Consider the following 15,686-nt stretch of genomic DNA (forward strand, 5'->3'; position numbering starts at 1 on the left):
ATTTGGCGCGCCACTGTTGCCAAATGTAATCACCTACTGTGTAAACACTTTAAAATACACACATGTCACGATCAAATGATCACGGAAATGTCTACCATCATTTGTAAATTATATTTTTTTCGGATTATAGACCAAAACTTTTGTACTTAATTACTTATCAATATTACAATTTAGTACACAGAGACACCTCTGCACGTGTTGTTACATAGCTTCCGCTCTAATTTCAATAAGTAGATATCCAAGAAAAGCTTACAAATCAATATTATAACAAATCAAATGCATTAAATATATTTTTCTGTATAGAAACTACTTATATATTTTCTTTTTATATATCGTGAAGCACGCAATGTTATATATAAATAAGCGGCGGGCGGAGTAATACATGGCAGCGTTGGGTTCGAGGCTCCTGATTGGTCGGTTGTTGGAAGGTTCGCGCCAAAATCAAGTAAATACAAGCCGCTCTGAGGAAGCTGTACCATTCTCTGTTTGAATTCTCTCTGCATCGGGCGTGCTGGGCTGTCCTCCTCACCTAACATTGTCACAAGATGGCCAACGTGCTCTCTGAGAGGATCAACAACATCCTGATTGAAGATAAAGAGAATAACCAGGTCAGGAAGCAATGCCTGTGAAAATCATGCAGGCAGGGAAGGATGGTGGGTTTTCTGACTTACACCTCTTTATCTTGGCACTAACGCATCTTTCTTCCTTCACAGGTTATAAAGACAAAGAAGAAGAACAACGAGAATGAAGCCCCGGCCAAGAAGGACCTTTCCCCCAAGAAGAAGGTTAGTTAGCTCTGATGTTTTAAATCTTTCAATACTGGGACACCTTTTTACCTTGAGATTTGTGTACGATTAGACCATTTTATTAACATTAGGAAGGGTCTGTGGATGTCAGAAGATTAATGGGCACAGTCTTCACTATTTTAACACCCCACATTAGTTTCTGAAGCTGTTTAAAATCACCAGATAGCAAACAGAATGGATATGGAAACGTCATGCTACTGAAGTGTTTTAAGTAGGAACCAGTCAGACATTTTCTCATTTTAAGACAAGTCGTGTTCATATTCCACCTAGGTTTCCCTTTTCTCATATATGTATTAGGTCTTGTTTTGTTATTCCATCGAAGTTAAAGTTTTCTCGTATGAAAGGTATTGTTTTCATCTAAGTCTCAACGTTTTATAAGTTGTGGACGTCTCTCTCTCTCTCTCTCTCTCTCTCTCTCTCTCTCTCTCTCTCTCTCTCCTTGCGTTTCCCCAGCTTGAGGTCTACTGTTCTTTGCTGTATGAAGGCAATTGTTTTATTCCATAATTTTAGCAAATATGAACTCTACAGGTCGATCTCTCCAAGTCTGAGCCACTGCTGAAGGAGAACCCGCGCCGCTTTGTTATCTTCCCCATCCAGTACCATGATATCTTCAACATGTACAAGAAAGCTCTGGCGTCTTTCTGGATCACGGAGGAAGTGGACCTGACCAAGGTAACGCTATATACCTTTGTGTGTGCTTAGTTTCTTGTTCATAAATTTGTTTAGTGTGATTGAGATAGCACATGTGAGTTTGAGTACGTTAGGGTGTTTAGAATATGTTTTGAGTGGTATGATGAGGTTATGAGCAAGTATTATATTATGTGTATATTTGCCTTTTGACTGCCACTTGGTTCACTTTTCACTAATAATCAGTCACAGATTGATACCTTTGCCACTGTTCAACACCCACATCCAATATTTGAACGCGGAAGAAATTGCAGAAGTATTCATTTGTCACCTCTTAACATTCTTGTAGATGCTTGTGAAGACTCCCACATTGCTTCTGTTGCTGCTAATAGTTTCATATCACAGTGAAAGGATTAAGAGTTGTCATAATATTGATGGATGTTATAATGTAAAAGACTGACTTGCCTGTTTGGTTATCCTTTCTTGACATTTGTAATTTTTTTTGTCTTGCCTTGTACAAGACTAGACCAACTAACATATACATACTACTCAAGTAAAGGGGTCCCAGAATCACAGGTATACCAGTTGAACAGATTTTTATGAACATCTAAGTATACAATAATACAAATAGAACTGGAAGTTATGTACCTTCATTGGTATTTGTAATGTACAATTATACAGCTACTGTCTTGCTTAACCCAACCATATAAAGTATTGCCCATAGTATTTTGCAGTAGTTTTTTTTAAAGAAGATAGATTGGCAGCTACAACACTATCAACTGGCAAAGAATTCCATATTGAGATACTGGTAAATCTTACACTGAAGAATCTTTCTAAAATCCAAATGGTTATTAGGATGAATAATCCTTACAGAGTGATGATGCCACTGATGAAAAACATCAGACACATTAATAATCGATAGCCCATGAAATATTTTCTAGTAAATAATTGATTATGTCAGACCTTAGATGTCCCTGAGCAGAATATATGTCAAGGAGTCTTAATTGGTCTAAATAAGAAAGAATTTCCAGGCCAGAAATATTCTTTGACCATCTTTAAACCGACTAAAAGTTTAAGGTCTCCACACAACCCGAGAATCATAGTATACAGGAAACCTAATGAAGTAAAGGTCTGAAGTGTGAATTATAAAAGATATTTCCTAAATCAAGGTGATCTTTTAACAGTTGACTTCAACAGATTAATTGTTAAGCTGTCTGCTTCGTTGGTTATGTCATATTTTTATAACTTTCTCTTTTTGCCTTAGGCTTATTATATGCTGTATATTTTATACTTTTATTCATCCATTTTTGTGTGTGTGTGTGTGTTTGGCCCACTCAGCTATTTGCATTTCCTTCATCTGATTATATATATTTTGTGTTATATCATAAGGATCTGTGATTAATTCAGTGGAAACTTGGTAGATTGACAAGACTGAGGTTATTTATTTATTTTTTTCTAAAGTAACATTTACAAAATTAGAATAAGTATTGTATGTTTTCTACACCTTTTATTTAGGCATAGTATCATCTCAAGAATGTGTTGTGATAACCATAAGTATTCATGGTAGCTATGTCAATTTTTAACTTGTATTATTTATATTTATGTTTTTATTTTTCTGTCTTGCAGGACTTCAATGACTGGGAGAAGCTGAAGGATGAGGAGAGGCACTTCATTTCCCACGTCCTGGCATTCTTTGCTGCCTCTGATGGGATTGTGAATGAAAACCTGGTGGAGCGATTCTGCCAGGAAGTGCAGGTACCAGAGGCAAGGTGTTTCTATGGTTTCCAGATTGCCATGGAAAACATCCACAGTGAGATGTACAGTTTACTTATTAAGACTTACATTAGAGATCCTGATGAGCAGAACAGGCTGTTCAATGCCATTGAGACCATGCCCTGTGTAAAGAAGAAGGCTGATTGGGCATTGAAATGGATTTCCCATGAGACTGCCTCATATGCAGAGAGAATCATTGCTTTTGCATCAGTTGAGGGTATTTTCTTCAGTGGCTCTTTTGCATCCATTTTCTGGCTCAAGAAGCGAGGCTTGATGCCTGGGCTCACCTTTAGCAATGAACTCATATCTAGGGATGAAGGTTTGCACACAGACTTTGCATGCTTGATGTTTAAGCATCTTGTGAGTAAACCAGGACAAGAAAGAATATATGAGATTGTGACTGATGCTGTGCAGATTGAGCAAGAGTTCTTGACTGATGCTCTTCCTGTCAATCTGATTGGGATGAACTGTGTGCTGATGAGGCAGTACATTGAATTTGTTGCTGACAGATTACTTGTGGAGTTGGGATGTGACAAATTGTACAAGGTGGAAAATCCATTTGATTTCATGGAAAATATTTCATTGGAGGGTAAGACAAACTTCTTTGAAAAGAAGGTAGGAGAGTACCAGAAGTGTGGTGCCATGGCCACAGAGGAGCAGCGCCAGTTCACATTGGATGCTGATTTTTAACAAAGATTCTTTGCTAAATCTCTAGGTAGCAGGCTTGTATTCCCCTGCAAGGGGTGTGGCCAAATCCAGATGAACTCAACAATGTCCCTCACTGTACCTTTGTTGCCTTGTCCAGCAAACAGGTAGTACAGTAGCAGTATTGTTCCAAAATATCATTTATTTGTGATTTTCTGTCATTTGATGAAACTAGTGCAAGGTATGCCAAATAAAATACACATAGCAGAATTTTTAAAGTATTATATTTGAGTGTAATGGAGGAAGGTACATATATGCTTATGATATTTATTTTTAGCTGAACATTGAATCATTCATACTTCATCTTCACATTTTCTCATTAAAATCACTAAGTTAAGAAAGGAAGACATTTTTTAACATTTTTTTTAGTGTGGTAGAGTTTGACTGAGTGATGTGACAGTTGTGTATTTAAGCAATAATGTAAATGAGCACACGAGACAAATCTCAAAATGTTCTGTGTATTTGGGGATTTCTACATGCAGTGTAGTTAACCACCTACTACTGGAACATTGTCCTGTATGTTAATTTTAGGAACAATTTATGTGGATATTATTTTGAAAGTGAATTGTATTGAATTTTATTACAATAAATGTAAAAACAAAAAAAATTATCACAAACACAAGTAAATTAAATGTATTTGTAGAACTTCAGTTCTTGGCTTTGAAAGATCAAGTTCTTCATGAGAAAAAAAGAAATATGAGCACACTTGTTAGCTGGTCACACTTTGATTGGCTCGTGTGGAACAAATCTCCTCTTGACAATGTGAATGTTTTTGTTGGATAGACAGATGACGTAGCTGTGGTCCGTGTAGGTTACTGAAGAGAAAATTTATTATAAATAATATACAAGTTTAGTTTATCCACATTGGAAGTTTTATGCAACAACTGTTAACACAATGTTTTGTTTTCATGGATTATTTACTTCAAAATTGGAATAGTCTGATGAGATACAATCTGTTAGGCAGAGGTTTGGCACAATAACTGGCTGAGAAAATAAATTGAAGAATGGTGTTTGGTATCTGAGATGGCAAAGGAAAGTGACAGGATGGTATAAAAATTTTCTTTGAATGGCATTCCTAAGAGACAAGAGTTAGAGTACAGATATTGGGTCAGGTATGTTTACATTATTGGGCGATACACAACAGGAAAACTGTTACCGTATCCTGTTCCAATATACAAGCTGAGAAGAGTGAGTGGCTGGCATAGAGGCAACGTCAGAAGCGAGGAAATGATGGACATGAATGAGCAGCTGCTTGTGAGTGCGCTTGAATGAAACTAAAAATGGTCTTGTTTAGTATGGCACAAAACACGAGGTTTCCAACAAGGTAAATTTTTCTTCACATTGCTGGGCATGATGAGACAGCTCTCACAGTTCACTTAATGTTTACTTAATGACCTCAACTGCCTGAACAAATTGCCTCTAGTGGTGCTGGGAAAGACAGGATTTGTCTAGTGCACTTTTATCTCATCTGGTAACTGTTTTGGAAGTAAGAGTAAAGGCCCTATCACACTGGCCTATGATATGCGGAACCAGGAACATCCGCTCTAGATAGCTGGAACTTGGCCGGGATTAGCGGAACCAAGTTGGGATGGCTTCATGTCCATCCCGGTTCTCCGTATGCTATCCCAATGGAAAAGTAAACATGATATATGTAATAAAAACCTTTCATTTGAACTAAAAAGAATGTGACTAAATTATTCATATTGGAATATTAAATAATATTTCATGAATTTAGAAAGGTAAAGTATATATATATATATATCATGTCGAAAGGTTGGGCTCATGGCAACCACCTCTGACTCTAAAGTTGCCATCGTGCACGTCTCAGCTTTTCTCTTGTTTTTTTTACTTACTTTTCTTTAACAAGAGGAAGTGCAAATGCAGTTCCTGGACAAAGCACAGGCTGAGATATAAGTGGCATGGTTTTGTTCTGGTTTATTTTGATTAGGCTTTGTCTTGGTTGGTGGGCCGTTTGCCTAGCATAACAAGAACACGGGCAGCTTGTGTGTGATAGTGTTCCTGGTTTCATACCATAGGCCAGTGTGATAGCCCCTTAATTGGTTCAGGAAAGAAATGCATCAAACTGAAGGTGGAATGGAACTCACTTGAGATTTTCTTGAAGGCATCCCTGAGTCTCCTGGCCATAGCTGACCCTTGTTGATGCGAGTCAGCATGCAGAGGACAGTGTTGGCCATTTGCTCAGCATTCTCAAGTTCTCCACCTGACTATAATGAGAAGATTTTTGCTAACTTGGGCCTCACATTCATTGTCTAATATTTTGTTAATGAAAACAACCTTTATATACAAATTAAAGCCTACTAATTACTCCTGCCTTTGTGAGATTAACTTACATGTAAAAGAATATAGAATTAACATCTTTAAATAAAGTCTACATTAATAATGGCAGAACAATGCAATGCAATCTGTAGCAAAATAATCAAATAAAAAAAATTAGAATTAGAGAAATTAATGATGGAGTACTTACAGCAATCACTGCTCCATCTTCACTGAGGATAAGGTGCCCAACTTCATCTGGGACTCTGCCTATGCCATGCATGCTGTCACTGCAACAATGGAAAAGAGACTCCTCTTTACTTCAAGAGTTTTCCACTTCCTGATTTTTTTTCCTAAATTCATATCACCTACTGATACCTAGTCAAGAAAAATGAAAAAGTTATGTTCTGGCTTACAACTACCTACTGAATTCAGCCATGTCAACCCAATACTCAGTACTTTTAGGATATACTAAAATATTGTGAACTAGCATGTACTATATACCACTCGTTATCATAAATATTTCGAGACCTAATACTCCTACTCATTATTAGGCACTGAAGCCATATGACCATCCTGATGCAATACCGTGAATTGCAAGCCATAATGAACACTTACTCCTTCGTGCTGTCAGTGTCACTCTCCTCCATCTCAGGATCTCATGGAAAGAATAAATGAAAGAATGGTTCTGGACACACAATCAAACAACAGATCTTTAGTCCTACCAATGCTCTGGATTTAACTACACTGTCTTCGTAATGTATGTGGTCAAATGACAACAGCACGAACGAAGGGACGTGTATAATCTTTGGTTATCTTTATTTGATAGAAGTGTGTAAGTATAAATGTTCCTTAGTAATATTGATAACGTAATAAGTTTATTTTAGTGACGGTGGAGGCACAGTGGGGAGATAAGATTCCCCGCCCACTTCTAAAGGATGGCAACTCCTTTGTTATACTATCCAGAGCTTTCCATCTTCATCCCTTTCATTTACACCTCTCTAGGATATCAACAATAAGTAATCTAGCCGTAGTTCTTACTTACGAGATAATATATGGTCTGGTGGTGAAGTAAATAAGAATCACGTGATGCACCTCAGTCCTCGGGCTCGGTCAGCTGTTTTGACATCACGAATCACAATGTAAACATCTCTAAGCATTTTCGGAACATTTGTCTTCGGTTTACATTTGAGTTTAGTTGATGTGTAGATTCATGTTATAAATACAATAGAATAAGCGAATTGTTTGCACTTGTTTAAAATGTATTTCTTTACAAATTTCCAAATTTCTTTCTCTCTGCATTATAACCAATTTACTTTATATAAGGATAACTACCCTATATGTTACACCTAATTTACTAAATAAATATTAATTTTAATACAATATTACAAAAAGAAGGCAATTTGAGTACTTTTAAGGGACATCATTCCCATGTAGACACTTTGAACATAAACACAGCGTGGACCCAACATGTGAGGATGGGTTCCAAGGCGCTTCTCAAAACCAAGTAAGATTTAAGCGGTGTTCACCCTTTTCCTACTATATATCCCAGCGTGCTGTGAGCTGAACGTGGTGGCCTTGTATATATCATGTAACGTGAGGCGCAGTGTAGCTCAAGGGAGGGCTGTGGTGGAGGCCGATGAGTGTCAGATGATTTTGTTCCCATAAGTGCATAGTTTTTTCATCCCCAGTTCTGTTCACTTATTTTGTCTATGTTGTTGTTGAAATTAAATGAGTTTCCACTTATCTGTTAATTCTGGAAGGTGTATTAATTTATTTATTCTATTTTTATATATTTATTTTCATTTTTTTTCAGCTTTTCTGTTGAGGCGAAGTATGATGCTTACTTCACCGGCCAGCGTGTTGAGGTGAGCTTTTTACAGTTTAGTCTTATTTGATTATCGAGGTTTAATTGTGTCATGTTTTGATAACACATGAATGCTGAGTTGATCAAAATTCACCATCTCCATATCTAAGCTAACCTCTCCATCTCTGTCCAGGTGACCAGCGATGGGTCCGCCGTGGTGTGTGAGTGTGGGGACAGTGTGGGGGTGGTGAGCCTGGAGTCAGGGAAGGTGACAGGTCGAATCAGTTGTGAGGAAGACCAGGTGACTTGTCTTGCCCTGGCTCCAGATGACTCCTACCTGGTGGTGGCTCTGAAGTCCACCTCCATCCAGCAACATAAATGGCCAAGTAAGTTAGCTGTCACTTTAGAATTGCTACTAGTAATCCCTGAATTACAATATATGACAGAATTTTTGTATTACGAAAAAATCTGATGTTTATCATAATTTGTGAATAAAGATTTTAGAAATTATAAGAATAGGCAAAACAATATTGAGAAATGCATTAAATGCAAAGACAAGTATGAAAAAGACATAAATATGGTTTATGATTTTATGAATTTTCATTTTCAGAAGATTTATTTTAAAGAAATGAGCTAACTCGTAGTCCATAAAAGGAATCAGTAGTTGATGCAATGTAGAGGGCAGGGGGTGTTTATAGTTAATATGTATTTTGTGGGGTTAATTACAAATTTACACAAATTTTTGGGCTTGTGAACATCCTTCCCTTATAATAATGTCTCCATCTGAGCCTCAGCATCTTGCGAACCATGCTGATGGCTGCATGGGAAAATAGTTATTCCTCTTCCTTAAGGAATGCCCCCGTCATTTGTGGACTTGGATTTAGTTTTCAGGTCAATATTTTGTATTCCTGCTATGAAAAGAAGCATTTCATACCTGAAGGCTGACCTTACTTGGACTTACTACAGGTATGGAGTTAGTGCGGAGCTTCAGGTCGTACCACCGTGGCCCAGTGACAGCCATGGCTTGGGACACCACATCCACCCTGGTGGTGTCAGGTGGTGCAGACTCTTCAGCCCGTGTGTGGGACCTTGTCAACAAGTACTGCACACACAGCCTCAAGGGGGCTTCTGGTGTGTTTGGGTAAGTTTTGTGTCACCTGTAAATAATTTTGCCTTTATTGTGTTTTACCTGTCCTTTCCAATAACTTTCCGTTTTTTTTATCTTATATGTTTGTCTCTGTAAGTCATGAGTAGTTTGCTGTTAAATGAACTCATAATTTTTAGAAATAGGGCAAAAATGTGTGGCATTATGATGAAAAAAAATGTCTGAAATTGATATTTTGATTTGATGGTGTCAAGGCTAATGTAAGGATGAAATAACAAAGTGGATAGTGTGCGTATATGGTGGGTGAGCTGTGGCATACCTTTGTGAAGGACTTTTCTTTTCTCTATGTATTCATTCCATAAGTCAAAAGGTTTGCTCTCAATGTATGGTGTGAAAGATTAGTTGTAATTATTATTATTTTATATTATTTTCCTTCATTGTATTTGATCTTCCAGAGCAGTCACATTCCATCCTGAGCTGAGAAAGGTTCCACAAGTGTTTGGTGCTGTTGCCAATAACATCCATGTGTGGATGCTGGAGTCTGGCTCATCAAGTATGAGTGCAACCCTGGCAGGGCACCACTCGGCTGTCACTGCCCTCCAGGTGACCCATGACACCTCACAGCTGGTCAGGTGGGTCCCTAGTGGGTAATCTAGTAAGAGAGAAGGAAGGATGACTGATCCAGACTTTTGAATTGTCTTGTATGAATGTTGATATATGTATTATTTTCTAGGAAATGCTACCATCTGATTAAAGACATTTTATCTTTCTGTGACAGGTCTTTAGGTATGTTCTTTACTCTTTCTTGATTATATATATATATATATATATATATATATATATATATATATATATATATATATATATATATATATATATATATATATTGCTGTGTTATTGGGATGATATGTGATTGCAGTTGTGGCCTGGATCGGGTGGTCATCCTGTGGGACCTCACCACCTTCAATAGCTTGAAAGTTGTGCCAGTGCTGGAGTCTCTGTCAGGGATTGTGCTGCAACCCCAGGGCTCACTCTTCCCTGGGGCACAAGAAGGCAGTGACCATGTTTATGCCTTAGTAGTCGGAGACAAAGGTTAATAACAGATTCATTGATATTACATTATTTCTCAGATATCAGAAGAAAATTAGAAAAGAAAGTGAATATTGCAGATGTGTAAATTTTTTTCTTATTGTGCTTGTGTATGGCCACAGGTGTCCCTTCTGTGTGGGAGGTGGACAGTGGGCGGGAGGTGTGGCGAGCACCTCAGCCTCTAATGAGTCTGCCTGACAAGGATGGGGTCACACTGGTAAATCAGATGGTATATTGCAAAGCCCTGGAGTCTGTGGTCATGACTACCTATGACCACTCCATACTGTTTGCTAAGACATCCTCCATGAAGATCTGGAAACAGGTAATGTCTACTTGTTGGGATTGGTTGGTGGTGAGAGGTATGTGTGCATACATACAAAAGTGTATTAGTTGTGAAATACATTGCAACATACTGAAGAAGAGGTTAACAAGTAAAATCTTTTAGGTGAATTCACTTAGAATACAAATAGATAGATCTAAATATTTTTGAATTTTGCTGAATGAATGAAGTATTCAGGGAGGTGAGCTTAGATTACTTTTAGGATTTAAAAAGTTATATGATAGTCTACAGAGACAGAGATGTAAAAGAAATTTTTACTTTCAGCTTGCAGGCTACAATGATCAGATCTTGGATGCTGTGTTTGTGGGAGAAGGAGAGAGTCATCTTGTGGTTGCCACCAACAGCATACAGCTGCGCATATACCACTGTGAGAGCTTCAGCTGCTGCCTCATACAGGGCCACGAGGCGCTGGTACTGGCTCTTGCCCGTCACCCAACACTGCCCTCCATATTTGCCTCCAGGTTTCTATCCATGGCCATTTGGTTTTAACGCTTCCCTCAAAAAATATAGCTGAAAGAGAGAAAATACACAGATTTTTGCATACCAGTTATACAATTTCTGTTTGGTCATCAGTATTTTCATTCTTCACTTTGAAATGTGTTGTAAGTATTTGTTAGACTCTTGATTACTCAAAAGAGAATATTTTAGAAATAATCTAATCATAGTTACTTTCTTTATGACTAGTAGAGTTTTTTTATACCTCACTGAATTTTTTGTTGCAGTTCCCATGACAACAGTGTGCGTATGTGGCATCTGAGGGAGGATGGCGGGGCTGACTGCATTGCCTATGCCAAGGGTCACACACTCAGCGTGGGCAGTGTGGCAATCTCACAAGGTTTGTCTAATGCAGGAACCTTAGATAATTTTTTTTAGCAAAGATAGGATTGGAAATACATGTAAAATATCCTCAAAGTTTCTGAAGATCCAGTTGAATAATCATTATATAAGCTTCAGTGGTGGTTTTTATTTCACACATAGTGGTACTTGAATTACTTTATAGACTACATTGATATCATGTTCAGGCTTCATGGTGACTGGCAGTAAGGACATGTGTATAAAGAAATGGATCCTTGGCAAGAAGATCCTTCAGAGCAGTAAGGGAAGAGAGGCCTCTGCTGTGCCACTGACCTCCAGCCATACGGAGAAGGCACACGAGAAGGACATCAACAGCATGTGTGTGTCAGTCAATGGGAAGCTGATTGCAACCGGCTCGCAGGACAAAACTGCTAAGGTGAGAAAGAAAAGCTAAAAGATATTTGATGCATAATGCTATTTTTATGGTAGTCCTAAGCAGGATCATCTTGACACTGGAGTGTTGGTGTGGCCATTCATCTGCTCATATTCTCCTGAATACTTAAGGTGTGGGACAGCAGCAGCCTGGCCCTGCTGGGGGTGCTGCGTGGTCACCGGCGAGGGGTGTGGTGTGTCCAGTTCTCCCGGTGGATGAGGTCCTAGCCACTGCCTCGGCTGACGCCACCATCAAGATATGGACAGTGACTGATTTTTCAAATGCTATTGTAAGTAATGATTGGAGGAAACAAGAATATAAACTAGAAATGAGTAACACTATACAATTGGTAATGTCAGATGCCTTTAATAACGTGTCATTTTCCCAACAGACTCTAGAGGGACACAGTGTAAGTGTGCTGCGGCTGTGCTGGGTGTCAGAGGGTCAGCAGCTGCTCTCCACAGCCTCTGATGGCCTCCTCAAGCTGTGGACAGTCAAGACACGTCAATGTGTGCAGACATTTGATGAGCATCAGGACAAGACATGGGCCATGGCTGTGAGTGAGGATGAGAAGCGGGTGGTGACGGGAGGGGAGGACGCAGCTCTGGTGATGTGGAGGGACGTGACTCAGGAAGAGAAGGACAAGGCAGCAGAGGAGGCAGCCAGGTACAGTTTAGGGAATATTATGTTATTTTTTCCAGTTAATCATTTGTTACCTGGAAATAAGAGTAAGAATTTTTTTTTAGAAGATTGATATCCAGTATTTATCACCAATATGTGTTCACAGTACTGTATACATTTCTCACAATATGCAACTTCATTTCCAAAATATTGATTCTTAATTATTCTTAATATGCAAATTTGATTATATGATTATAAGGCAAAAGTGTTGTTTACCCACAATATGCTCCTAATTGCATCCAATATACATGTGTGTCTGACTCACCACATCAGAAAAGTTGTTTGTTGCTGAAAGGTTGTTTTGAGTTGAAAGATTGAGGAATTGATAGGTTGGATTCCCAGTTTATTTCAAATATGCACTGCTGCTCAGTAATTGGACATGCCTTCTTACATTGCTTTCATTTATAAACTGCAGAAGCTGAACCTTCTTTTCTTCCAGATTTGCTGCTGAGGAACAGACCCTCCTTAACCTCATTCAGAACAAGGAGTGGACAAAGGCACTGGCCATTGCTGTGCGTCTTGGCCAGCCTAGCCGAGCACTCAAGATCATGAAGACTCTGCTTGATGAGATCCCAGGGGAGCTTCCGGTTGTCATGTCCAAGCTGCGGCTGGACCAGGTGGCTGCCCTGCTGGAGTTTGCTACTTCCTGGAACACCAAGACCAAGGATTCCAGAGAGGCTCAGGTGAGGACAGGTGGTGTGTGATTCACTCTCAGGAAGACAGATTACAATATTGTTACTTCTCGTTAGCAATATGCTCCCTCAAATCTGATGCCGTTAGGGGCTGGCTGTGGCAGAGCTGTGTTTGCATGCTGCTGCCTGTGTAAATCAAATATATACCTATGACAGTGTAAGATTTAAAGAGGAAGTCTGAGTATTATAATGATTATACATCCTGTTGAGTTGTGAACAGCCTCTTTAAATCTGATCTTTGCTTTTCATTGTGGAGAATGGAATTATGATGATGATGTTACAATTATCCCCAGAGCATTATCAATGTGGTGTTGAAGACATACCTGCCTGAGGAGCTGGAGGGCCTGGATGGCTGGCAGAAGACACTGGAGGGTCTGCTGCCATACACAGAGCGTCACCAGCGCAGGGTGGCAGCACTGCACCAGTCGGCGGGCATCCTGAGCTACATGTCTTCCTGCCTCACTCTTGGGGCTGACACAAGGTGAGTTTTCCTATCATCACCACAAGAAAGTTTACTATTAAAGACTTCATCACCAGGGGCCGTATTCATAATTGCGTTTGCGAATTTTCCTAAATATTTTCCTATCCTACACACTTTTTTCACAGCTAGGAAAAATCCTTAAGTCATATGCACAAACATGTGAAAATTCCTTTCTTGTGAAGTGAAAAATCTTAAGAGTTTTCATAAGTACATTCTATGTCATTGCTATGTTACGAGATTTAAACAATTTCGGCGGGAGTTTCCAGTTCCACAGTCTATCTACATGTGCTACCGCGGTTAGTTTCCATAAATAATGGAAGGCGAAACCCCCATAAAGAAGAGGAAAGTAAATTGGAGGAGAGATGCTGTCCTCCTTTTCCAGTTGGTGGGAAAGAACAAAAAAACTATAGAAAATAAGAGTATAAATCTGTAGTGTTTCTAATCTCCTCTCGTACCAAGTCTGTCACATATCAAAGTCCAGCACGATCCAACCTGTACCTTCTCACAAATTCAGCATCATCGTAAACGTGGAAGGTGTCCATTCTTGGGCGGAAAGTCCTCAGGCGGCGAGCTTCGTGTTGTTGTTGGTCGTCCATTCTTTCTCTTCCGGTTTTTCATATCTACTTAGGACACCCTCTGCCCACTTGCAACTCACCGCTGAGATAGGAATTTTCATAATGGTTAGGACAGTTGATGAATGCCTCCTATTTTGTTATAAAAATTCACAAGGAGATAGGAATTTTCACAAGGACTTAGGAATGTTTTTGATACTTAGGAAGTTTGATGCATACGGGCCCTGAGTTCCCAGTTTGGAGGTATACACTATTGACCAAACTACTGTTTTTATTCCTTTTCTTTGCCAGAGTATTTCAGTGTAATCTTGATTTCAGCTTGATATATAGATACAAAAGTGCCCAAGATCATTTCATCCTATTCACTTATTTGCTCTCTTACCTTCCAGCATTGTCAAACTTCCTCCAGTGATGGACGAGGCAGAGCTCCTGACGATGATTCCTGTCCAGAAGCCCACAAAAGAAAATATGGACAGTGAAGAGAGTGATGATGATGATAATGATGATGATAATGATAATGAAGAGGAGGAAAGTGATGAGGAAGTTAGAATTACACTTCAGAATTCCATAATGAAGACAGATGAAGGGAGTGAGAGTGACAATGATGAAGAGAATGCTGTTGAAGAGATGGACACACATCCTGCAATGAAAGATGAAGATGATGATGTGGATGAGGGTATTGAGGAAGGCAGTGATGGAAATGGTGGTAGTGAGGACAGTGATCAAGAAAGGACTAGTGAAGCTCCTCTTGCCTCTAGGGATGACTTGGAGGCTAATTATGTATTTGAGAAAATACAGGCAAGCTCAGGAAGCGAAGATGAGGAAGTCGTGTCAGGTGAGGAGAAGGAGGAAGACCAGAAGGGAAAGAAGAGGAAAGGATTCTCTGTGGACCAACTGCAGCTTGAAAGAAAAAAGAAGAACAAAAAGATGAAAAACTCCATGGAAAACGGAAAGGAAGCCAACGTGCATATGAAAAAGAACAAAAGTAAGATGCGGAAGGACAGTTTTAACCATAAGGAGCAGCAAAGAAGTAAGGGAGGGAAGAAGGGAAAGGGGGTGTCTGTAGCACGAGCCGGGAGAGGAAAGAAAAGGAAAAGAATAACGTAACATAAATTAGAAGGAACCCGTTTTGTTTTTAATGAAATGTATCATTTATAAACTATTTTTTGTGATTGTGAATGTTTTGTATCATTGCATCCCATTGCTGACCTTGTTTGCCTGCACTGTGATGGCTTGTGGAAGAGTTGCATCATTGTTTTATCTCTAGCAGTGGCAGTCTGTGACACAGTGTTTGGCCGTCCACAGTTAAGAGAAAGTATCAAAGAGAGAGAGAGAGAGAGAGAGAGAGAGAGAGAGAGTCAACGATGGGAATCTTTACATGTAACAGCTTATAGTTGATATTCTGTCTCTGGTGCTTTTTATGATGTTCCAATCTCTGAAAGGTAAAGACATCCATTTTGTCTGTATACTCTATACATCAAGGAACACTGCCACTCCAAACTACTT

At 39.1% G+C, this 15,686-nt stretch overlaps 3 protein-coding genes across 3 annotated transcripts; 2 read left to right on the plus strand and 1 right to left on the minus strand.

Annotated features, from left to right (window-relative positions):
* The first annotated feature begins 446 nt into the window (after positions 1 to 446).
* LOC123513090 (ribonucleoside-diphosphate reductase subunit M2-like) lies at positions 447 to 4,121 on the plus strand. Its single transcript, XM_045269942.1, has 4 exons — positions 447 to 608; positions 714 to 785; positions 1,335 to 1,478; positions 3,060 to 4,121. The coding sequence occupies exons 1-4, from the start codon at positions 546 to 548 to the stop codon at positions 3,894 to 3,896; spliced, it is 1,116 nt and encodes a 371-aa protein (XP_045125877.1). The 5' UTR covers positions 447 to 545; the 3' UTR covers positions 3,897 to 4,121.
* Positions 4,116 to 7,324, minus strand: LOC123513091 (ragulator complex protein LAMTOR4-like). Its single transcript, XM_045269943.1, is given in 6 exon segments — positions 4,116 to 4,726; positions 6,017 to 6,035; positions 6,038 to 6,136; positions 6,397 to 6,475; positions 6,804 to 6,843; positions 7,231 to 7,324. Coding segments are annotated over 5 exon segments (327 nt in total). The 5' UTR covers positions 6,836 to 6,843; positions 7,231 to 7,324; the 3' UTR covers positions 4,116 to 4,628.
* A 308-nt stretch (positions 7,325 to 7,632) lies between these two features.
* LOC123513157 (transducin beta-like protein 3) lies at positions 7,633 to 15,359 on the plus strand. Its single transcript, XM_045270076.1, is given in 16 exon segments — positions 7,633 to 7,692; positions 8,002 to 8,053; positions 8,186 to 8,378; positions 8,959 to 9,133; positions 9,553 to 9,729; positions 10,017 to 10,189; positions 10,309 to 10,508; positions 10,791 to 10,987; positions 11,249 to 11,361; positions 11,549 to 11,757; positions 11,886 to 11,958; positions 11,961 to 12,043; positions 12,146 to 12,420; positions 12,875 to 13,118; positions 13,421 to 13,608; positions 14,570 to 15,359. Coding segments are annotated over 16 exon segments (3,099 nt in total). The 5' UTR covers positions 7,633 to 7,663; the 3' UTR covers positions 15,288 to 15,359.
* Positions 15,360 to 15,686: the final 327 nt, after the last annotated feature.

This window comes from Portunus trituberculatus, chromosome 35 (genome assembly GCF_017591435.1).
Source record: "Portunus trituberculatus isolate SZX2019 chromosome 35, ASM1759143v1, whole genome shotgun sequence".
Taxonomy (NCBI): domain Eukaryota; kingdom Metazoa; phylum Arthropoda; class Malacostraca; order Decapoda; family Portunidae; genus Portunus; species Portunus trituberculatus.

Bases quoted from the DNA above. Each gene is read 5' to 3' on its own strand.
- LOC123513090 (XM_045269942.1), top strand. From the start codon at position 546: ATGGCCAACGTGCTCTCTGAGAGGATCAACAACATCCTGATTGAAGAT. The intron at 609-713 runs GTCAGGAAGCAA...CTTCCTTCACAG, and splicing joins AAGATAAAGAGAATAACCAG to GTTATAAAGACAAAGAAGAA. The intron at 1,479-3,059 runs GTAACGCTATAT...TCTGTCTTGCAG, and splicing joins AGGAAGTGGACCTGACCAAG to GACTTCAATGACTGGGAGAA.